Here is a 25964-nt window from a genome sequence, read left to right as displayed (position 1 = left end):
CAAGAAAATGTTTTAGCTTGCTGTTATTGGACAACGACAACAAAAGAAGGAGACATAAAATGCACAAAATAAGTTATGAAGATATAAAATAAATTATATTAAATATCGGGAAATTGTTTAAAAAATATATATCATTAAGCTAAATAAACACAAATGATGTCCTGCGTCTTCCAAATCAACAGGGGGCACTGCAGGATCTCCTGCGACTGCGTCAAATGCGGAAGTCAAGTGTTTTGTTTTTTCCCCCAATAGTATTATGAATGGACGTCTGATATTTAATTTTTTCTCCCCAACAACGAAATCATCCAGCACGGCCGATAAAGTGTAGACAAAGTGTTTAATTTTTTTTTAGAAGCAAAAAGTCCCAAGATGTCTGCGAGCGCCGTTTACGTCTTGGATTTAAAAGGAAAGGTAAGGAAGCGGATAACGGGGCCGGGCTAACGTTAGCCGAGCAGCTAGTTAGCATCCGTGCTAGAATATTCCTCGCTGACAGCGGCGGCTAACGGGCACTCACTTCAGTGTCATGCAGCGATTATGTTTTTATTTTTTTGGTGTGGAAATAAAGGCGGAAAACTTTTAAGTTAGTAGCGGGAAGTTTGGATGTTTTTATTCAGCTAACGTGATATTAAGAAAGGAAAAAAACACCCTACAGGTTGACAGCTGTTTCTTCTCGCAGCACTACTGGCATACAACTTACACTTCCTTTTATTGGCAATCACATTGGAACTTTACAGTACAAATAAGAACGACATTTTGTTGCATTAGCTCGTTGTAGTGCAGGATAAAAGAGCAATAAGGTGCAGATATAAATAAATAGATTACTGTACAGATAAACATATTGCACTTTTGCATATGCATCCACGTTTATTGATGTATGTTATCCATCCATCTTCTTCCGCTTATCCGAGGTCGGGTTGCGGGGGCAGCAGCCTATGCAGGGAAGCCCAGACTATACTGTATTAGGGCCTTTACTGTTCCTAATATATGTAAATGACATGTCATCATCATGCGACTGTGAATTGTTCCTGTTTGCGGATGACTCGGCCCTGCTGGTATCCGCCAAGGACAAGTCACAGGTGGAAAAAAATCCTCAGTGCTGAACTCCTTAGTATTTGCACCTGGCTCTATCCATACACTTAGGTAAAACGGAATCCATCCTATTTGGGTCCCACATCAATCTCAAGAAAGTCAGTGTCTTCACTATAAAAGTGGGTGTCATTGTTATCACCAGGAAAGATGAAGTCACCTACCTAGGTTCCATTCTAGAGGCTAATCTTTCCTGTGATAAAATGGCAACCAAGGTAATCAAAAAGGTCAACCAACGAACGAGATTTCTCTATAGAATCTCCTCTCTGGTCAACAAAAGCACCATGAGGATTCTAGCGGGAACTCTCGTTCAACCCTTTTTCGACTACGCTTGCACCTCCTGGTACCCTAGCACCTCCAAAACCCTCAAATCTAGACTCCAAACATCCCAGAACAAGCTAGTCAGATTACTTCTAGACCTCCACCCCAGATCACACCTCACTCCTACCCACTTCTCCAAAGTGGGCTGGCTCAGGGTGGAGGACGGAGTAAAACAACTTGCACTGAGCCTAGTCTATAAAATCCGCTACACCTTCCTGATACCGAAGTACATGTCAAACTACTTCCTTAACGTAAATGACCGCCATAACCACAACACAAACCACACAAACCATGTTAAACCCATATTCCGATCTAACAAAGGTCTTAACTCATTCTCCTTCTATGCCACATCAATATGGAATGCACTCCCAACAGGTGTAAAAGAAAGGGCATCTCTATCCTCCTTCATAACTGCACTAAAACAACACCTCCAGGCGAACTTCAACCCCTGACTAACACCCTCCCCCCTCCACATCTCACCTCCCCGGATTGTAAATAACCAAATGTAAATAATCAAATGTATTTCTAATGTATATACTTGTTCTTATGCTATCTGAACTCACTATGTTCTCTGCTCGCTGTACATATCCTACCAAGTCAGACCTACACTGTTTCAATGTCCATTTCTCTGATGATGCAATTGTTGATGACTGAAGTGCTGATATCAACCAAACCCTCCTCATCCCACCCCCCGGATTGTAAATAATGTAAATAATTCAATGATGAGGGCAGCACGGTGGCAGAGGGGTTAGTGCGTCTGCCTCACAATACGAAGGTCCTGAGTAGTTGTGAGTTCAATCCCGGCCTCGGGATCTTTCTGTGTGGAGTTTGCATGTTCTCCCCGTGACTGCGTGGGTTCCCTCCGGGTACTCCGGCTTCCTCCCACCTCCAAAAACATGCACCTGGGGATAGGTTGATTGGCAACACTAAATTGGCCTTAGTGTGTGAATGTGAGTGTGAATGTTGTCTGTCTATCTGTTTTGGCCCTGTGATGAGGTGGCGACTTGTCCAGGGTGTACCCCGCCTTCCGCCCGATTGTAGCTGAGATAGGCTCCAGTACCCCCGCGACCCCGAACGGGACAAGCGGTAGAAAATGGATGGATGGATGGATACTCTGATGATTAACTTGTGTGATGACTGTATTATGATGATAGTATATACCGTAATTTCCGGACTATAAGCCACTACTTTTTCCCCTCGTTCTGGTCCCTGCGGCTTATACAAGGGTGCGGCTTATTTACGGCCTGTTCTTCTCCGACACCGATGAAGAGGATTTCGGTGGTTTTAGTACGCAGGAGGAAGACGATGACACAATGATTAAAGACTGACTTTTCATATACCGGTAGGCTGGTTATTTTGATAACGCACAGGCGAGCACTTTGTATTACTTTGCACCGTTGTATTATTTGTACTCTGCACGAATGCTGTTCGCCATGTCAAAGATGTGAAAGTTTGATTGAATGATTGAAAGATTTATTGTTAATAAATGGGACGTTTTGCGTTCCCAAACAGTCATCTCTGTCCCGACAATCCCCTCCATGGTAGCAGGGACCCCTATATACTACGGTAATTACACATCAAAACCCTGCGGCTTATAGTCGGGTGCGGCTTATATATGGAGCAATCTGTATTTTCCCCTAAATTTAGCTGGTGCGGCTTATAGTCAGGTGCGGCTTATAGTCCGGAAATTACGGTATTTGTACCATGAATTGATTTACGTGGACCCCGACTTAAACAAGTTGCAAAACTTATTGGGGTGTTACCATTTAGTGGTCAATTGTACGGAATATGTACTGTACTGTGCAATCTACTAATAAAAGTTTCAATCAATCAATCAATCAAAAAACTCTAAGACAGGCTGACGCAGCTCTGTCCTAATGAAGGCTCCCTAGAATGTTGTTTCTACTATGCACAACAGTTTTTGGAAAACACATGTTAATGTTTATGCAACAGCTTTCTCAATGTGGCAATAATGTACAGAATTTATTTTAAAAAACAAAAACAGGTGTTTTATATGCCCATTTGTGCTGTGAGCTGTTGCTGTCATATTGATTATGTTTGATAGCATTTTCTTGATTGCACAGTTGTAGTATTACACACAAACTACATTGTGGTGGGGCGTGGCAGGGATAACCTATAAAAGTTAAAGTTAAAGTACCACTGATAGTCTCACACACACACACACACTAGGTGTGGTGAAATTAACCTCTGCATTTGACCCATCCCCTTGTTCCACCCCCCGGGAGGTGAGGGGAGCAGTGAGCAGCAGCGGTGGCTGCGCTCGGGAATCATTTTGATGATTTAACTAGGGCTGCAACTAACGATTAATTTGATGATCGATGAATCTGTCGATTATTACTTCGATAAAAGAGACAAACTACATTTCTATCCTTTCCAGTATTTTATTGGAAAAAAAAACAGCATACTGGCACCATACTTATTTTGATTATTGTTTCTCAGCTGTTTGTATACTGTATGTTGCAGTTTATAAATAAAAATGTATTTAAAAAAAATAAAATAAAAAATAATAATAAAATCAAAAAATTGCCTCTGCGCATGCGCATAGTATAGATCCAACGAATTGATGACTAAATTAATCGCCAACTATTTTTATAATCAAATTTAATCGATTAGTTGTTGCAGCCCTAGATTTAACCCCCAATTCCAACCCTTGATGCCGAGTGCCAAGCAGAGAGGTAATGGGTCCCATTTTTATAGTCTTTGGTATGACTCTGTGTTGATGTTGATGCAAATCTGAATAAAAGTTCAGATTTAAAAAAAAATGTGCCTGTGATTTTTTTGTGACGTTTTCCTTAATATGAGCGACACAGAGGTTAGTGGTTATTAAGTAAGGCTTAAAAATAACTCTGATGTGTCGTGTCAGGTGCTGGTGTGCCGGAACTACCGCGGAGATGTGGACATGTCCGAGATCGAGCACTTCATGAGCCTCCTGATGGATAAGGAGGAAGAGGGGACACTGTCTCCCATTCTGGCCCACGGTGGAGTGCGGTTCATGTGGATCAAGCACAATAACCTTTACTGTATCCTTCTTGCAACATGGCGTCACTAAATGATCATACTGTAGTTTACCGATGCTGCTTATGATTGAACATCTCTTAACTTGGCATCACCTCAGTGGTCGCAACATCCAAGAAAAATGCCAGCGTTTCCTTGGTTTTCTCCTTTTTGTACAAAATTGTCCAGGTAGGCTGTACTTTGCAGTTTATACGATACAACTCTTTTAAGTATTTATTTATGAAGTACATTTTGTACCCTGCAGGTTTTCTCAGAGTATTTCAAAGAACTGGAGGAAGAGAGCATCCGAGATAACTTCGTCATCATTTATGAGCTGATGGACGAGCTGATGGACTTTGGTTACCCTCAGACCACCGACAGCAAGATTCTGCAAGAGTGAGTCACCTCAATTTGACATCCCACCCCCCACCAGAATGCTCTAAAAAGTACCCTTACTGGCCCAGTTGTGAGATTTGTTGCTGGTCGCTTTTTTGACAAACAGAATCAAGATGGATCTGAATACTCAATTAATATGGCGACAAACTCACTTAGGGTCCTATCCTCCCATGTGCTTAAGTAAAAAATATGCACAACTACGTGGATTCTGGCCTCGCAGCATTCTCCCCCTTGCCTTCGGGCTGTTACTGCACGACGTTATCTAAGATGTGCGCTTTAGATGGAGCGACCCTTTAAATGTGGGCGTTTCCTGTCATAAATCTTGGTTTGCTTGTATTTTCCCATCGACTTAAGTACTTTTGTTCTTAAATGAGAGTAAGACAAGTCAATTTTACAATTGAAAGCCTCAAAGTAAAATTTGACGAATTACTCTTGAAATTGCAATAATTCTGCCTGAAGAGGTCTGTGAAAAGGTGACAAATTCCAGAACTACAACCCAACTTACACAGCACAACCGAACCAAAAGAAGACAAACAAGAAAGATTCAAAAATGACAACTTAGTAATAACACCTCCACATCGCAGGCACTCATTTGGAGGCAAAAAACTGGGAACTCAACTGATAATGAATCAGACAATAGGTGAATAATTTCAGCAGAATTCTTACCCAAACAGAAACAGATGTATTGGCAAAAGGGTTGAACTTTGCTATGACTCCCCTACAGGTTTCTTCAGTTGATTTGATCACAGCAACAAAATTAGCCATTAGGAAAAACAACCTAACAGGAACCAAAGGGGAGCAAATTCGGCTGAAAGTGACAGCAGCTCTTTCTAATGCCAAGCCCCCTAACCTCTCCATTCAGGAGAGGAAAGTAGTCACATCAGTTTTCAGTTTCAAGTTTTATTCAGAAAAACTGGGCAAGGTTGAAAAACATCACAATCCTGTCAGCAGATAAGAGGCGATTCACAGTACTTCTCATCTAACTGACTACCAAAACCAGTTGCTTACACATCTCAAAGATTCTAACACATATGAAATACTCAGAAAGGACTCAAGTGGGTACAAGAGGAAGATCATTGAATAATTGGAAACACTACTATAGTCTGAAGCCTTCAACCGGGCATTGTTTTACTGATTATACCCACAAGAAACCATCCCTGGTATTTATGGCCTTGTAGAAATACACAAACATGGGGCTCCCCTCAGACCCATTGTCAGCAGCATTAACTCTGTATGATACAATATTGCTAAGTATGAAGCCAACATCCTAGCACCTTTGGTTGGCTAAACTCCACATCATGTCCAAAACTCCATTGACTTTGTTGCAAAAATAAGAAATCTAAAACTGGATAACAATGAAACTATAGTTTCATATGACGTCACATCCCTGTTCACCTGTATTCCAACCCAGGATGCAGTAGAGACTTTGAGGCAACGTCTACTAGGTGATCACACCTTACAGTATAGATCCACACTAAACTTTTTCTGGAACTTTGCTTTAATACAACATACATGGTATCGTTTTACCGACAAAAACATGGTTGTGCCATGGGATCACCTGTATCCCCAATAGTAGCAAACTTTTACATGGAGGACATAGAAAAGAGAACTTTGAGCTCTTTTAAAGGCCTACTGAAATGAATTTTTTTTTATTTAAACGGGAATAGCAGGTCCATTCTATGTGTCATACTTGATCATTTCGCAATATTGCCATATTTTTGCTGAAAGGATTTAGTAGAGAAAATCGACGATAAAGTTCGCAACTTTTGCTCGCTGATAAAAAAAGCCTTTCCTGTACCGGAAGTAGCGCGACGTCACAGGAGGCAATATTCCTCACAATTTTCCTTTGTTTACAATGGAGCGAGAGAGATTGGTACCGAGAAAGCGACGATTACCCCATTAATTTGAGCGAGGATGAAAGATTCATAGATGAGGAACGTTACAGTGAAGGATTAGAGAGGCAGTGATGGACGTATCTTTTTTCGCTCTGACCGTAACTTAGGTACAAGCTGGCTCATTGGATTCCACACTTTCTCCTTTTTCTATTGTGGATCATGGATTTGTATTTTAAACCACCTCGGATACTATATCCTCTTGAAAATGAGAGTCGAGCACGCGAAATGGACATTTAAAGTGACTTTTATCTCCACGACAATACATCGGTGACACACTTAGCTACTGAGCTAACGTGATAGCATCGTTCTCAAATGAAGATAGAAAGAAAATAAATAAATCCCTGACTGGAAGGATAGACAGAAGATCAACAATACTATTAAACCATGTACATGTAACTACACGGTTAAAAATTCTCAGCCTGGTAAGGCTTAACAATGCTGTTGCTAACGACGCTAAGGCTAATTTAGCAACCGGTGTTGTGCCTGAAACCTCACAGAACTATGATAAAAACATTAGCGCTCCACCTACGCCAGCCAGCCAGCCCTCATCTTCCCATCAACAGCCGTGCTCACCTGCATTCCAGCGATCGACGGCGCGACGAAGGACTTCATCCGTGGGTTTGGCGGCAAGCATCGGCTAGGCATCTGCTAGTCCTTGTTGTGTTGCTGTAAGTATTGTACTTAGCCGCTAATACACCGATCGATCCCACCTACAACGTTCTTCTTTGCAGCCTCCATTGTTCATTAAACAAATTGCAAAAGATTCACCAACACAGATGTCCAGAATACTGTGGAATTTTGTTGAAGAAAACAAGAGGTTTCTGTATCGGGTTCGACGGGGTCCAACCACTTCTGTGGATTTTGTGACGTCACGCGCATAAATCATATCCAAAGGAGTTTTTCAACCGGAAGTGTGGCGGGAATTTTAAAATTGCACTTTATAAGTTAACCCGGCCGTATTGGCATGTGTTGCAATGATAAGATTTCATCATTGATATATAAACTATCATACTGCGTGGTCGGTAGTAGTGGCTTTCAGTAGGCCTTTAAGGGAACAGCGCCAAGTCATTGGTACAGGTATGTGGATGAGACATGGGTTGAAATCAGAAGCCAAGAAGTTTAAGCCTTCACCGAGCACATTAACTCAGTGGACAAAAACATCAAGTTCACACGTGAGGATGTCAAAGACAGCAAGTTGCCTTTTTTGGACTGTGATGGCCACATTGGAGAGAACAGGGGCCTCAATGTCGGGGTTTAATGAAAACCAACACATTCCGATCAATACCTACTTTTTGTAGGTATTGATCTGTGTCTGTGTTCCCACTGGAACACAGACTGGGGACGGCGTGGCTCGGTTGGGAGAGCGGCCGTGCCAGCAACCTGTGGGTTCCTGGTTTGATCCACGGCTTCCACCATCCTAGTCACGTCTGTTGTGTCCTTGAGCAAGACACTTCACCCTTGCTCCTGATGGGTCGTAGTTAGGGCCGTGCATGGCAGCTCCCGTCATCAGTGTGTGAATGTGTGTATGAGTGGGAAATGTAGAAATGGTGTCAAAGCGCTTTGAGTACCTTGAAGGTAGAAAAGCGCTATACAGGTATAACCCATTTACCATTATAACTGGATGTTATCAGAACCCTACAACATACAGCTGATAATGTTCCGACCAGCCCGCAGACCAAAGAGAAAGAGCATAAGCATTTGAGGGAAGCCCTTAAAACCTGCAGTCACCCCAGCTGGTCGTTTGTGAAAGGTGCATCCAGTTCTAGAAGAAACAAGAACAGAGTGGATGCGGAGAAAAAAGGTGACAGACTCAAAAATATTGTCATTCCATATGTATGAGGCCTATCTGAGCACTCAGGAAATGTGTTAACCAACACAACATCCCATTACACTTCAAACCAGGCAACACCCTGAGACAAAGACTGGTGCATCCTAAAGACCGGACACCCCACACCCACAATAACAATCTGGTAATAATGAATGTACTGATTCATATATTGGGGAAACAAAACAACCACTAATACGATGTATGGCACAGCATAGACGGGCAAACTCTTCAGGCCAAGACTCAGCTGTCTACCTGCACCTCAAGGAGAAACAGCACTCCTTTGAGAACAAAAACGTACAGATTCTGGACAGGGAGGTCGGATGGTATGAAAGAAGAGCGAGGAAAGCCATCTATGTCAAGGTTGAAAAACCATACCTGAACAGAGTAGTTGGTCTGCGACACCACCTATCTCCCACATACAACACTGTCATTCAACCTTCAACCATTTCTAAAAGACTCTGCAGTTTAGCTTCCAACAAATAATAGGACTTAGAAACATTCTGGTCACATATGCTCCTATGTGCCATTTGAACTGAATGGAATGCTAACGTGGGCGACTATTTTGGGCGGTTAGTGGTTGGTCCACAGCGATCGTACTGCCATACAATACCTCAGTGCTAACTAGGGGAAATTACACTTCGACTGTTGTTGGCATTGACAGTAGGATTTTTTGTTTACAATTCAACAGTTGTTTTTCCCACCATGATAGGGCACAGCATCCTGGTTTTGGAGTATAAATACTCCAATTAGCTACCGGCTGCCACCTACTGATATGGAAGAGTATTACACGGTTACTCTGCCGAGCTCTAGACAGCATAGACACTCAACAACACATCATTTGCAGACTATAATTACTGGTTTGCAAAAAATATTTTTAACCCAAATAGGGGAAATTACATAATCTCCTGGCACACTAGTGTGCCGAGGCATTGTGGTTGAAAAACACAGATGTAAAACACTAACCTATTTATTATTAACCATCTAGAATGGACTCATCCTGTCTTTAAGTTGAAGTCGAGTGGTACTTGTTTTTTTGGTGACACCTACTGCCCACAATAATTAAGCTCATGCTGCAGACACGTTTGTTATTGGAGACTTTCTACCTTGGAGAATTTGTATGTGTAAGTAATATACAACTATAATTATTTGATACTTGTTTATACCAAATAACGTGCTGTTTTAGACTGCAATATTGTTCAATAAAGGACACTTATTACATATGTTTAGCTTGTGCGCTATTGTGAGCTTAGCTGCTGTGTAGCAGCTAGCTCCTAGTAGCCTATAGCTGACCATGTTTACCTGTTGAAAAGACCAACTTTGTGTGCTTATTGAAGGACATTCGGATGCTCACTGGCTGTCCAGTTTTGTACAAGTAAACATACTGCAGGACTTCTTGTATCTGAGATTATATCGGACATTTTACATGCAAGCCCAAATAATCCTTACTTATTTTTTTACTGATATAGACCAACATCAATATGGGATCATAACACACCTAGTTGAAACGCCCAACCGTCCATATTCTACCGCTTGTCCCTTACACACGCAGTTCAATTATGATGTGGTTATGGGGTAGGGCAACAGGTTGCGCAGTATCAATGTATGGGAAACACTGTACTTAGTTGAGTAAGTTAGTCAAATGTTGGACACAAAATGCTGTGCAGTGGAACATCAACAACAGAACAGACAATGGCGAGCATGAATACATGCATGGGTTTCGATAAAGGTTCTTGAAAGATTGCTGTTAATTACTCTTTTGTTTTTTGCTTTTGTTTTCCTCCCGTCAGATATATAACTCAGGAGGGCCACAAGCTCGACACAGGCGCCCCCCGCCCTCCCGCCACAGTCACCAACGCCGTCTCGTGGCGATCAGAGGGCATCAAGTACAGGAAAAACGAAGTCTTCCTGGACGTCATTGAGTCCGTCAACCTGCTAGTAGGAACTAATTGTCTTAGTAGAGTGTGTGTGCATGTCTGTGCGTTTGTGTGTGTGCGCTGCTCAGAGAATGCCATTCAGACTGACTCTAAAGTTCCTTCCTGTGTGCATGTCAACATCCTCCACATAGTGTCAACATGGCTGATGTTGCTTTGCATGTGTCCAGCAGATTTTGATTGGCTCCTTTCTTCCTCCTCCTCCTCAGGTCAGTGCCAACGGCAACGTTCTACGCAGCGAGATTGTCGGCTCTATCAAGATGCGCGTATTCCTGTCAGGAATGCCCGAGTTGCGACTGGGCCTCAACGACAAGGTTCTGTTTGAAAATACTGGACGTGAGTTGCTGCAAAAACAGCCATTTTCTATTGCTTTATGTACCAAAAACTGTGCAATCTATGTTTTACATTTTCTGGTAAAATGGTCCCCCTTGTGGCTTCCTGCAGGAGGGAAGAGTAAATCAGTGGAGCTGGAGGATGTCAAATTCCATCAGTGTGTCCGTCTGTCTCGCTTTGAGAACGACCGCACCATCTCCTTCATCCCGCCCGACGGAGAGTTTGAGCTTATGTCTTACCGCCTCAACACCCATGTAAGCTTTTTACTTTTCGAGGTAGCGGTAGAAAATGGATGAAGTACAAGGGAAGACCAATCATTCCTAATGCTCTATGCCAGGGGTCACCAACGCGGTGCCCGCGGGCACCAGGTAGCCCGTAAGGACCAGATGAGTAGCCCACTGGCCTGTTCTAAAAATAGCTCAAATAGCAGCACTTACCAGTGAGCTGCCTCTATTTTTTAAATTGTATTTATTTACTAGCAAGCTGGTCTTGTTTTGCCCGACATTTTTAATTCTAAGAGAGACAAAACTCAAATAGAAAATATTTTAAAGACTTGGTCTTCACTTGTTTAAATACATTTTTACTTTGCTTCTTATAACTTTCAGAAAGACAATTTTTGAGAAAAAATACAACCTTAAAAATGATTTTAGGATTTTTAAACACATATACCTTTTTACCTTTTAAATTCCCTCCTCTTCTTTCCTGACAATTTAAATCAATGTTCAAGTAAATGTATTTTTTTATTGTAAAGAATAATAAATACATTTTAATTTAATTCTTAACTTTAGCTTCTGTTTTTTCGACGAAGAATATTTGTGAAATATTTCTTCAAACTTATTATGATTAAAATTAAAAAAAAATATTCTGGCAAATCTAGAAAATCTGTAGAATAAAATGTGAATCTTATTTCAAAGTCTTTTGAATTTCTTTTAAAATTTTTGTTCTGGAAAATACAGAAGAAATAATGATTTGTCTTTGTTAGAAATATAGCTTGGTCCAATTTGTTATATATTCTAACAAAGTGTAGATTGGATTTTAACCTATTTAAAACATGTCATCAAAATTGTAAAATTAATCTTAATCAAGAAAAATTACTAATGATGTTCCATAAATTATTATTTTTAATTTTTTCAAAAAGATTCGAATTAGCTAGTTTTTCTCTTCTTTTTTTTCGGTAGAATTTTGAATTTTAAAGAGTCGAAATTGAAGATAAACTTTGTTTCAAAATTTAATTGTCATTTGTTTCGTGTTTTCTCCTCTTTTAAACAGTTGAATTAAGTGTAAATATCATTAATTATTAATAATAACAGAGTTAAAGTAAAATTGAGCAAATTGGCTATTTCTGGCAATTTATTTAAGTGTGTATCAAACTGGTAGCCCTTCGCATTAATCAGTACCCAATAAGTAGCTCTTGGTTTCAAAAAGGTTGGTGACCCCTGCTTTATGCTGTAGTGATGTCTGTTGTCCACTAGAGGGAGGCAGTGTTTTTGCTAAGAGGAAAACTGATGAATGCAACCTGTGACTTTTTGCTCGCAGATGAAATGTGATAATGTTTATGTCTCAGGTAAAGCCGCTGATCTGGATTGAATCTGTCATTGAGAAGCATTCTCATAGTCGCATTGAGTACATGATAAAGGTAGGTTCCCACTCTGTGACATATGTTCAACTAAATTATAAACAAACACTTTTGTTTTCTCCAATTTTTCATGAGCTAAACACAAACCTCTAAAACCTAGGGGGGCACTACAGCCACCTCACAGGTGTATATATCAAGATGATGATTGATTGGGTTGCGTTTGTATCTTTGTTGAGTGTCAGTGTGAAACTATTGTGAAGATAACGGCTAATTTAATTATTATTATTATTATTATTGAAATAGTCAGCCACCTCGGTGACTTCGGTTGTCAATTCGAAACTGGTTAGTCATCCCCACCGTGCCGCATCAAACTTGACCCGCTAATCCCATCCCTCCAGGCCAAAAGTCAGTTCAAGCGGCGCTCCACCGCCAACAACGTGGAGATCCACATTCCAGTGCCAACAGACGCCGACTCTCCCAAGTTTAAGACCACGGTTGGCAGCGTCAAGTGGGTGCCTGAGAACAGCGAAATCGTCTGGTCCATAAAGTCCTTCCCCGTGAGCAGCGCCGCCTGTGACTCATGAGTGCATAACAAAGCAAATGATTTATAGGCTTTAAACTCACTCATTATTTTCTCCCTTCTGTCTGACTCACTCTGCGCCAAACTAACCCGTTTTCATTTTCTTACAATGCAACTGTCATGTATTTGCGACAGGGCGGGAAGGAGTATTTGATGCGAGCCCACTTTGGCCTTCCAAGCGTGGAAGCTGAAGATAAGGAGGGGAAGCCCCCGATCAGTGTCAAGTTCGAGATCCCCTATTTCACCACCTCTGGCATCCAGGTACGCACGCTTGGGTGCATTTGTAATGTACTTAATCTGCAGATAAAAGGTGAAAAATTCAGCTTCAGGTCCAGTACACACTGTCCAAAACATGGTCTCCAGTTTTGCGTTTCACATCTCTCCACTTTGGAATTCTGATCATTTAAATGCAACCTATGTTTGGCCACAGGGGGCAGTGTAGCATCTGTGAAGGCTCACTTGTTGATGGATAAAAAGCAACTTGGCTCAGTGCTTATGTGTTTATCATTAAAAAAAATATTCGTATTTGGAACCCAAAAAAGATGTAAATGTTCGTCCTCCTCCTCTTCCTCCCCTTTGGAATGCTGGCACAGCAGAGCTTTGCACTGACTGCACAACGACAGTTGTACAGTGATTATACGCATTGCAGGAACGCAACATGACATTTTCCCATGTCCTGACGAGAGCATGCAAATGCCATTTGGCAAACGTATTCAAAGACAACTAGAAATAGTTTGCATCAGGTTCCCTTAATTGCACTTTTGCATTCCACATCAAACCAACGCCGAACAATGTACTTTTCTGACGAAAAGAAAATCGCCGAAGCAAGAGCTGCACAAGTGACAAATGATCTTAGTCACATACTGCATGCTTGACTGTTGTTTCACTGCAAGAAATGGCTGAACTCCCAACCTCTGTTATTGTCTGTTTTTGTCTTTTACAGGACAGATGAAAACACTTAAACATTACTAAACTAAAAATATTTAATAATAATTCAGTTGATATTCTAGTTTCAAGCATGTTTTACTCAATATAGGTCATAAAATCTCAACAACAAGCTGTAATATCTTACTGAGATCATTTAAGACCAAAACCCTTAAAACAAGTAAAACACTAACATAAAATCTGCTTAGTGAGAAGAATGATCTTATCAGACAGAAAATAAGCAAATATCACCCTTATTTGAGATATTTAATCTTACTTAGATTTCAGTTTTTGCAGTGTAGGCATTAATTTCAGTTTGTCATGGGTGTGTTGCTGTAGTCACAAAGTTGTCTTTGCTTTTAAGTTCAATGTGACAGTCTTGTCTTTTGTTGAGTCCTACAAAGTGTTTGTACTTTAAGTATTGTACTTATTAAACACCAGCAGTTGAATTTGTAGCGTGCATCTTAGTTGTATTTTTCATTGCCAAATTTGGAGGTGTTGAAATCGCCACGTAAAATCGCTAATGTTAATCAGTAGCATGTATATGACATATGGCAATGTAAATTATCATTAAGCTAGTGCATTTTTAAAAGTGGAACCTTACTTTTAAACATGTTTTATCAGGCATGTTTGCTTCATTGGCATGGAAAATTGTAACATTACATAGAGGCAGACCGGCTGAGTCCGCTCTAAGTGCTTGAGTTAGTTGCGGGTCTGCAACTGGACATGAAATCACAAGCAATAAAGGTATTGAAATATGGTACCGCATGATTTTACTTGATTTGGTACCCGACAGTACAGACTGAATTTGGTCGGTACCTGTAAAAGCACAGAAATTGGTACCCATCCCTACGTACATCTGTGAATTTAAATCACAATCTTTAAACAATTAATTGTGCATCTCTAACATATATCCTCTACAATTAGAGAAGCTGCTCGGTTACACGGTGCTCGTCTACCGAGTTAAACAATATGCGTATTATCGAGGTTTGGAATGAAACTCCCATCCTTTGCGCCTACATCTTGTATACATAAACCAGTGGTTGTTGGAGGTACTGAACCCCACCAGTTTCATATGCGTATTCACCAAACCCTACTTTAGTGAAAAATAAAATGTTGTATTTTTTCAAATTCAAGACAAAGTTATATGTTTTTGGTAACACTTTAGTATGGGGAACATATTCTAAGTAACAAAGACTTAATTTAGAGTTATTTGGTTAGGGTTAGGGTTAGAGGGTTAGGGCCAGGGTTAGAGGGTTAGGGTTACAATAAGGCCATGCCGAATAAGGCATTAATAAGTACTTAATAATGACTAGTTAAGAGCCAATATGTTACTAATTTGCATGTTAATAAGCAACTAATTAATGGTGAATATGTTCCCCATACTAAAGTTTTACCATGTTTTATTACTGGTGCACAAAATGTGCATGAACATCACCTTGTTCAAAGAACAAAACCAACACAGTGCATAAACTCACAACAAATTACACACCTGCAAATCAGTCTTACTTCTGCTGTTGCCGTATCCGTAATACGCCGATAGGGAGAAGTTTTTATTTATACGATGAGTTTGGTGTTTCTTGACCTCCGCCGAACCCCTGAGCCCGACTCACCGAACCCCTAGGGTTCGATCGAACCCAGGTTAAGAACCACTGACATAAACTGATGGCATTTTTCCAGAAGGCTAAGTTTCATGACTGGTTTATAAATGATCTTTTACAAGGTTACTGATGACATTATCAACTATTAATAAGTGATGTTTATTATTAATAAACCAAGTCTGACTCACTACCTGGTGAGTTCAAGGTGCTCTCACATGTTATAGTTATCTATGCTGTTCAATTATCATCCTCTGAACTTCAGTCATTCATAATTGCTGCTACTGTTCATGAGCAACAAAGGGTCAAAGTATAGTCACGCTACTTTTTATTGAGACTTTTGAATGACTTTCATTAAGAGCGCTGATACATCATCAGCATTGCCACATTTGCCAACAAAACATGATTAGGTTGGCGTGGATGTCGTCCATCCCACTTGGAAACGACACGCTCGCATCCAAGCTAATTTTAAGCAGTTTGGAAGCCGCTTCATTCTGCCCTTTTCTTGACCCTCTCCGCCTTGCTCACTTTGGCTTGTGCACTGACTCACCGACTGGTGCTCAAAAGCGAGCGCCGATGAAGACGTCAACTAGCAGACAGACGCCAATATGCGGGAAAAAACACAAATCTGTCACAACAGACCACCAGCGCTCGTATTTTCAGGCCTTTTTAGTGCCACGAAGTGACTTAATTCCGACATTTGTCAGCGTTTATCTCACTTGGGTGCACTCGGCCACCCATGTTACTGTCCAACGCATGTGGCCACCTGCTACGTGCGAGGAGAGGCAGTGGAGTTTAATTAAGTCGTGTAACTATCAGGGCATGGGAAAGTTCCTCTAAATTGTGCAACTAATTACAGAGGTAGCACACATTAGAAGTGAGCACAATGTACTGAAGTGCACATATAATTGATGCAGGACCACACTTATGTCGTGTGCTAATTGACTCTTGCTAAGGTGACAAGGCAGTATAACCTGATGTTCACAAACAAGCATCCGCCATTCCAAAACACTAGAATGCTATCCTGCAGATGGTTAATGGCCTTTTTGTTGACAGCGTGGACACGGTTTTACTGTGCCAGCCCTGAGTCTCAATCCCAATGCATTCTCTGATCTTGCTGGGTCGCATAAAGTTAAATACAAGGCGACCAGAGCCGAGGACCGGAGCCAATCCACTAGCAAAATTCCTGCGCTCTCCGTTTCCGCTGTCATCTGGAAGCCAGTGTGACTGAGACATGGTGGCTTATCCCCCCCAGAAAAAGGGTCACGTCAGCCTTACGGTGGTCAAATGCGCACTTTAGGCCTCATTTGAGAGTGTGCACAAGTGTGCTGTTTACATCCTTGACACATCACATAGAACCTTCCATACATGTTGAGACAGCGACATCCACCATGTCGTCCCAGTGCTACAGTCTTCTGGTGATGGCTATTTTTGGCCTTACTCGAAGTCCAGCGATGTGGTAACACTTGTTCGGTTAACGGCCTTGTGAAAGCCATAGGGGGTTTGTGCTGAATCGTCTAAAAAACACAGTACTGTCAAAGAAATGTGCGTTTCCCTTGAACGACCGTTCTGCAGCCTCAACCCCCTTCTTGTGAGTCATGCTGCTGCTTCCTCAAGTGTGCGGCTCGTATCTCTGGCCGGTGCAATATTAACTCTTCTTGACTCAAGGGCTTTTTTTAAAGTCACTGGTTTGGACAACAGAAACATTGTACTTCGCTTTGAATACCTGCAGAACTTTAGAAACTTCTCATTCTATTTTACACTTGATACAGATTTACTTTACAAAGAGAAGACGGGGATACTTCTCTTGTTGCCTTATCTTAGTAAAACTAAAATAATGCTATTTGGTAACAGTAGAAGAGAAAGTCAAACACAAATACAAATAGACGAAATAGAAATTGAAAGAGTAAATGAAACCAAATTCTAGGTATAATGATTGATGATAAATTGAACTGGAAATATCACGTAAAAAATATACAACATAAAGTTGCGAGAAACACGTCAATAATGAATAAAGCAAAACATGTTCTAGACCAAAAATCACTTCATATTCTCTACTGCTCACTAGTGTTACCATATCTGAGCTACTGTGTAGAAATATGGGGAAATAATTACAAAAGTACACTTCATTCATTAACGGTGTTACAAAAAAGATCAGTTAGAATAATACATAATGTTGGATATAGAGAGCATACAAACCCTTTATTTATTGAATCAAAAATACTGAAATTCCACGACATAGTGAATTTGCAAACAGCTAAAATTATGCACAAAGCAAACTATAACCTGCTACCCAAGAATATACAACAATTCTTCTCAAAAAAAGAGGAGAAATATAATCTTAGAGAAAAACGTAATTTAAAACATTTGTTTGCACATACAACACTTAAGACCTTCAGTATATCAATATGTGGAATTAAATTATGGAATGGATTAAGCAAAGCAATCAAACAATGTACTAATATGATACACTTCAAGAAACACTTCAAACTTAAAGTGTTTACAAAGTACAAAGAAGAAGAACCATGACAAACATTCTCAATTTATTTCATCCATCCATTCATTCATTCTTAAAGTAATCTCACTTATCTCATCATATGAAATATGACTTACTTCACCAATTATTATTATCAAATTCTTACTATTATTTATTTATTTATTTTTATTGTGATTACTTATGGAGTTTATTGTGAATAAATTGTGAACAGGAAGTGAACAAAAAGTTTTGCAACTGTTATGTAAAGAAAAGGGGTAGGATTAAATAAGCTCTGCTTCTTCCTACTCCTTTTCGAACATGTTGAAAAGAGAAACTGGAAATTGTGATGTATCATGTTGTATGCTTGCATGTTCGAAATAAACTCAAACTCAAACTCAAACTCAAACTATTTGTATTTGACTTTATTAAATTGATTTATTTCGGTTTGGCGCAGCCAGACTGTAGCAGGAGTGGATACAAAGAAGAAAAAAAGGAAGACAAAGGGGGAAATTGCGGGGACACGATAGAGAAACAACAACAACAAAAACAACATCAGTGAATACGATATGTACAAATTTGACACCATAAATGATAGTGAAGTAGATAGTAATAACACCGAAATGACAATGAACATTATTGCACTACAAATAGAACCATAAAAATTAGGGATGTCCGATAATATCGGCCTGCCGATATTATCGGCCGATAAATGCGTTAAAATGTAATATCGGAAATTATCGGTATCGTTTTTTTTATTATCGGTATCGTTTTTTTTTTTTGTTTTGTTTTTTTTTGTTTTTTTTTAATTAAATCAACATAAAAAACACAAGATACACGTACAATTACTGCACCAACCCAAAAAACCTCCCTCCTCATTCACACAAAAGGGTTGTTTCTTTCTGTTATTAATATTCTGGTTCCTACATTATATATCAATATATATCAATACAGTCTGCAGGGATACAGTCCGTAAGCACACATGATTGTGCGTGCTGCTGGTCCACTAATAGTACTAACCTTTAACAGTTAATGTTACTCATTTTCATTAATTACTAGTTTCTATGTAACTGTTTTTATATTGTTTTACTTTCTTTTTTATTCAAGAAAATGTTTTTAATTTATTTATCTTATTTTATTTTCTAATTTTTTTTTAAAAGTACCTTATCTTCACCATACCTGGTTGTCCAAATTAGACATACCGGTAATAATGTGTTAATTCCACGACTGTATATATCGGTTGATATCGGTATCGGTTCATATCGGTATCGGTAATTAAAGAGTTGGACAATATCGGAATATCGGATATCGGCAAAAAGCCATTATCGGACATCCCTAATAAAAATACCGATAGAAATAACACTATTGATAATAAATATGAATATTTACCTCCATTATCAACAATACAACTGTTTCAAATGCAACAATACATATATGTAATACAACTTGAATTACAAAAGAAAACAGATAAATAGAGGGTAAAAAACACCTTAATGCAAATACGACTCATTTCAACCAAGCAGTACAGTTCAGTTCGGTGTGAAACAGTTTAGCATACCTGATTGTGATCATATAGCAGTGAGTGAAGTGTACCAAAAAGTGGTATTGTACGGTTCAGTTATTTTTGTATTGTACAACAATTCCAATGTGGGGGGAAAAAAACTCGGCACATTCTGTATCAAACTGAACTGCTTGTGTACTGGTGCTTTTCTGTACAAAGCAGCGCCTTCTGCTGGTTGGATGGATTCTAACCTGGTGCCATTTATGCAGGAAAGTACCACAAGAAACTTTGGAAACACAAGTTGAGCACATCTGAGCAAGATAGGCTAACAAACAATTGCCTCCTGTAGGACAGCAAGAAAATGGAACAATGCAACAAAGTTGAGACTTTTGAGTATAATACTCTAGAGCTAAAGCACTGGAACAAATGATAGCATATGTGTTTGTTTTTGTCCTTTCTAGCGTCAAATATTGACCAGTTAGCAACCAGTGCTGTCACCTGTGTAGGCATGGGCCAGTATGAGATTCTAATGGTATGATAACATTTGGCAAAAAGGTCTGTGGTTTTATGCTACAGTATTTCAATTACAGCTCTTAAAATGAGTTACTTTTGAAATAGAAAAATAAGAGTAACTTTCAAACAATATAAATGAATTAGAGATGTCCGATAATGTCGGACTGCCGATATTATCGGCCGATAAATGCTTTAAAATGTAATATTGGAAATTATCGGTTTCGGTTTCAAAATTATCGGTATCGGTTTCAAAAAGTAAAATTTATGTCATTTTAAAATGCCGCTGTGTACATGGACGTAGGGAGAAGTACAGAGCGCCAATAAACCTTAAAGGCACTTCCTTTGCGTGCCGGCCCAGTCACATAATACCTACGGCTTTTCACACACACACAAGTGAATGCAAGGCATACTTGATCAACAGCCATACAGGTCTCACTGAGGGTAGCCTTATAAACAACTTTAACACTGTTACAAATATGCGCCACACTGTGAACCCACACCAAACAAGAATGACAAACACATTTCGGGGGAACATCCGCACCGAAACACAACATAAACACAACAGAACAAATACCCAGAACCCCTTGCAGCACTAACTCTTCCGGGACGCTACAATATACACCCCTGCTATATCCCCAACCCCGCCCACCTCAACCTCCTAATGCTCTCTCAGGGAGAGCATGTCCCAAATTCCAAGCTGCTGTTTTGAGGCATGTTAAAAAAAATAATGCACTTTGTGACTTCAATAATAAATATGGCAGTGCCATGTTGGCACTTTTTTCCATAACTTGAGTTGATTTATTTTGGAAAACCTTGTTACATTGTTTAATGCATCCAGCGGGGCATCACAACAAAATTAGGCATAATAATGTGTTAATTCCACGACCGTATATATCGGTATTGGTTGATATTGGAATCAGTAATTAAGAGTTGGACAATATCGGATATCGGCAAAAAAGCCATTATCGGACATCTCTAAACACAATAACTAAATTATTTTTAAATACATAAATTATTTGCTTTTCTTAATGTAGTTTACTGTTGCAAAACCTGCAACTCAAATTACAACTTTTTACTATGTTCTTTAAAAATTATGCAAATAAATGCAATCAGTGGTTTAAAAGACCAAAACATAAATAATTAATTAAAAAAAGATACTTAATAAATAAATAAAACTTGCTCACAATTTATCAACAAAAGTGTTTTGGAGTTGTAAAGTGTGTATTTGATGAGGTTTGATTAATTTGCTGCCGTAATTGTAATTGTAATTTTAGCGTTAAAGTAAAACATAACATGCCTGAGCTTCTATTCTTTGCGTCATTTTATCTAGCTGGTGTTCGTCAAGTTTGCATGCTAATTCTTCCTCACGTCGTTGTTACAACACAATGTGGACGCGTTAATTTATTTTTTCTACCTGGCAGCAAAACGAAACCTAAATGTTCCTGTGTGGACAGAAACCTCAGTCACAAGTTAGTATTTATGTCACTAATACCAAATGCAAAGCGGAGTTAGTTAATGTAAATACTGACTTTAGTTATCATTATTATTAGTTACTAAGTTATCCTAATTGTTATTTATGTATTTTTATGTCATAGATTATTTACAGGACTTCACATTTGGTGTGGTAGGATTTACAAACCCCGTTTCCATATGAGTTGGGAAATTGTGTTAGATGTAAATATAAATGGAATACAATGATTTGCAAATCATTTTCAACCCATATTCAGTTGAATATGCTAACAAAGACAACATATTTGATGTTCAAACTGATAAACTTTTTTTTTTTTGGCAAATAATCATTAACTTTAGAATTTGATGCCAGCAACACGTGACAAAGAAGTTGGGAAAGGTGGCAATAAATACTGATAAAGTTGAGGAATGCTCATCAAACACTTATTTGGAACATCCCACAGGTGAACAGGCAAATTGGGAACAGGTGGGTGCCATGATTGGGTATAAAAGTAGATTCCATGAAATGCTCAGTCATTCACAAACAAGGAGGGGGCGAGGGTCACCACTTTGTCAACAAATGCGTGAGCAAATTGTTGAACAGTTTAAGAAAAACCATTCTCAACCAGTTATTGCAAGGAATTTAGGGATTTCACCATCTACGCTCCGTAATATCATCAAAGGGTTCAGAGAATCTGGAGAAATCACTGCACGTAAGCAGCTAAGCCCGTGACCTTTGATCCCTCAGGCTGTACTGCATCAACAAGCGACATCAGTGTGTAAAGGATATCACCACATGGGCTCAGGAACACTTCAGAAACCCACTGTCAGTAACTACAGTCGGTCGCTACATCTGTAAGTGCAAGTTAAAACTCTCCTATGCAAGGCGAAAACCGTTTATCAACAACACCCAGAAACGCCGTCGGCTTCGCTGGGCCTGAGCTCATCTAAGATGGACTGACACAAAGTGTAAAAGTGTTCTGTGGTCTGACGAGTCCACATTTCAAATTGTTTTTGGAAACTGTGGACGTCGTGTCCTCCGGACCAAAGAGGAAAAGAACCATCCGGATTGTTCTAGGCGCAAAGTGTAAAAGCCAGCATGTGTGATGGTATGGGGGTGTATTAGTGCCCAAGACATGGGTAACTTACACATCTGTGAAGGCGCCATTAATGCTGAAAGGTACATACAGGTTTTGGAGCAACATATGTTGCCATCCAAGCAACGTTACCATGGACGCCCCTGCTTATTTCAGCAAGACAATGCCAAGCCACATGTTACAACAACGTGGCTTCATAGTAAAAGAGAGCGGGTACTAGACTGGCCTGCCTGTAGTCCAGACCTGTCTCCCATTGAAAATGTGTGGCGCATTATGAAGCCTAAAATAGCACAATGGAGACCCCCGGACTGTTGAACAACTTAAGCTGTACATCAAGCAAGAATGGGAAATAATTCCACCTGAGGAGCTTAAAAAAATGTGTCTCCTCAGTTCCCAAACGTTTACTGAGTGTTGTTAAAAGGAAAGGCCATGTAACACAGTGGTGAACATGCCCTTTCCCAACTACTTTGGCACGTGTTGCAGCCATGAAATTCTAAGTTAATTATTATTTGCCAAAAAAAAATAAAGTTTATGAGTTTGAACATCAAATATCTTGTCTTTGTAGTGCATTCAATTGAATATTGGTTGAAAAGGATTTGCAAATCATTGTATTCCGTTTATATTTACATCTAACACAATTTCCCAACTCATATGGAAACGGGGTTTGTAGAATGATGAAAAGTTGTTTTTTTATTTAGTATTTGCATGAACTTTGAACCTTGTGTTGGTAACGGTGTATTTGTCGGCAGGTGCGCTACCTGAAGATCATCGAGAAGAGCGGCTACCAGGCCCTGCCGTGGGTGCGCTACATCACTCAGAATGGAGGTCATTACACACACGCACACACACACACACACACGCACTCACTCACTCACCGTGCTTTTGTGCTGGCATTAGGCAAGAGTTAGGCAATGGCCTGCAATGTGGTGGGAACTGATGCGCTTTTTCTATTTAAAAGAAGAAGAAAAAAAACTAACACATGAGGCAACGTCCTGTGAAATATGTGAAAGTGATTTTTTTTTAAACTTCTACATAATAATGTGGAAAGGTTGCACTTGCGTGGTCTTTTGGTTGATGCAGCCTCTAATTGGCCAACATCCTCCTCATTTCCTTTGTATTCCCGTCCTCCTGTCGGGGTGGAAAGTAGCAGCCACTTGATTTCTCCACAATCCTCTTGTTTTATTTATCACCATATTTAATTAAGTCTTGTCCATTTCCTCTGCAGATTACCAGCTCCGCACCCAGTAGGCGACGCCTCAACCGGGGAGGGGCAGAGTCAGACCGCTGGCATGTGTCCATGAAGAGACCACAGGACTGTCAATTCTTATTTGTTCATTTTTCCAGTCATTGCAAAACATTAGATGAAGAGTTCGGTGAGGGACGTTATGGAGGAAAGAGTCTTTCGGAGGAAAGCGTCCGTGTCAAACAGGAGTCATGTTTACATGCAGCGTCATCAGTAGGTCAGAAAAGTGATACAATTCACTCTTTTTGCTGTCACCACCTCACACACACGCCCTCACCTCTGTGATTTTCTGTATATATTTGATACATATCGATGAGGTCAGTGTTATTCGTTACACGTATGAAAGCCAATCATTGTTTCTCTCTGTGATGCAACGCCATCAGACGTGCATAAAATATAAATCATCACATTGAGGTTGCATGGTAATGATCCCTAACAAATATACCTCTCTTTATTCCATGTGTAACCACATCCTGTAATCATTAAATGTATATTTAGAGAAAACACCTGCAGACTTATCATTTGAAGCGATGTATGCGGACCTACACCGCAGGCTTTAATGCTCCATTACATTTTAACACGTCTGTCTACAACCAAATAATGTATTGCCTTGGTTCATATCTACGACTTTAAATACCCGTCCCGGAGGTCCGTTCCGAAAATGCATCTCCTTTAACCGCCCTGACCTGTGATATCGTATAGCGCCGATTTGTGCTTCGTCAGCAGGCACAGGGAGGTGGGAAAAAGGATGAGTCAAGTTGTGGTCGCAGGGATGCTGTGTGGCTTTTGTGCTGAGCTCTATGTCGGAGCGCAGTGGTCCAGCGTGAGCTCACTGCTAAAAAAGAGCGTTTTAGGTAGGGGTGTAACGGTACACAAAAATTTCGGTTCGGTACGTACCTCGGTTTAGAGGTCACGGTTCGGTTCATTTTCGGTACAGTAAGAAAACAACAAAATATACATTTTTTGGTTATTTATTTACCAAATGTGTAAGCAATGGCTTTATCCTTTTAACATTGGCAACACTATAATAATTCTGCCCACGTTAATCAACATTAAACTGCCTCAAGTTGTTGCTCAGATTAAATAAAATGACAAAACTTTTCTTCTACTTATAAAAAGTGCAACATTAAACAGTTTCAAGTCAACTCATCATGCTTAATTTATTACAGCATTTGGGAAGCCGGTAGATGATTTTTATTATGTAAATGTTATATTTTTATCAACATGTGATAGCAGGGACCCTGTCATTCAAAAGTAGGCTGCTGCATTTCTAATGATTAAAGGCCTACTGAAAGCCACTACTAGCGACCACGCAGTCTGATAGTTTATATATCAATGATGAAATCTTAACATTGCAACACATGCCAATACGGCCGGGTTAACTTATAAAGTGCAATTTTAAATTTCCCGCTAAACTTCCGGTTGAAAACGCCTTTGGATGATGACGTATGCGCGTGACGTAGCCAGTGAAACAGAAGTATCCGTCCCCAATTAAAGCCTATGCAAAATAGCTCTGTTTTCATCTCATTATTCCACAGTATTCTGGACATCTGTGTTGGTGAATCTGTTGCAATTTGTTCATTGCATTATGGAGAAAGAAGCTGAGCAAGCAAAGAAGAAAGTTGTCGGTGCGAAGCGGAGTATTTTGCGAGGGAAGTCAGCAACACAACACAGCTGGTGTTTCATTGTTTACATTCCCGAAAGATGCAGTAAAGATCGAAGAACTCGGACAACAGAGACTCTTACCAGGAGGACTTTGACTTCGATACACAGACGTGGTACCGTGAGTACGCAGCTGCGCTTCCAAACATTTGATCGCTTGCCCGTACGTGCGTGTCACGTACGTAACTTTGGGTAAATATATAAGCTTTATGAACCTTGGGTTAAGTGAACGGTCCTTTGGGCTGAGTGATTGTGTGTGTTGTGCAGGTGTTTGAATTGTATTGGCGGGTTCTATGGACGGGAGCTAGGAGCTATATTAAGTATAAGCCTGGTTGTGTTGTGGCTAATAGAGTATATATATGTCTTGTGTTTATTTACTGTTGTAGTCATTCCCAGCTGAATATCAGGTCCCACCCGCCTCTCACAGCATCTTCCCTATCTGAATCGCTTCCACTCCCCACTAGTCCTTCACTTGCACTTTCCTCATCCACAAATCTTTCATCCTCGCTCAAATTAAAGGGGAAATCGTCGCTTTCTCGGTCC

General features: G+C 40.0%; 1 protein-coding gene across 1 annotated transcript; it reads left to right on the top strand.

Annotated features, from left to right (window-relative positions):
- Positions 1 to 214: 214 nt before the first annotated feature.
- ap1m1 (adaptor related protein complex 1 subunit mu 1) lies at positions 215 to 24265 on the top strand. The gene is made up of 12 exons (XM_062023420.1): positions 215 to 411; positions 4292 to 4448; positions 4544 to 4611; positions 4688 to 4818; positions 10329 to 10476; positions 10682 to 10808; positions 10917 to 11059; positions 12370 to 12441; positions 12780 to 12938; positions 13097 to 13222; positions 23266 to 23341; positions 23742 to 24265. Exons 1-12 carry the CDS (start codon positions 370 to 372, stop codon positions 23762 to 23764), a joined length of 1272 nt encoding a protein of 423 aa, XP_061879404.1. The 5' UTR covers positions 215 to 369; the 3' UTR covers positions 23765 to 24265.
- Positions 24266 to 25964: the final 1699 nt, after the last annotated feature.

Source organism: Entelurus aequoreus, linkage group LG16 (assembly GCF_033978785.1).
Source record: "Entelurus aequoreus isolate RoL-2023_Sb linkage group LG16, RoL_Eaeq_v1.1, whole genome shotgun sequence".
Lineage (NCBI taxonomy): Eukaryota > Metazoa > Chordata > Actinopteri > Syngnathiformes > Syngnathidae > Entelurus > Entelurus aequoreus.
The sequence above is the reverse complement of the archived record's forward strand: the minus strand, read 5'-3'. Positions and strand labels throughout refer to the sequence as shown.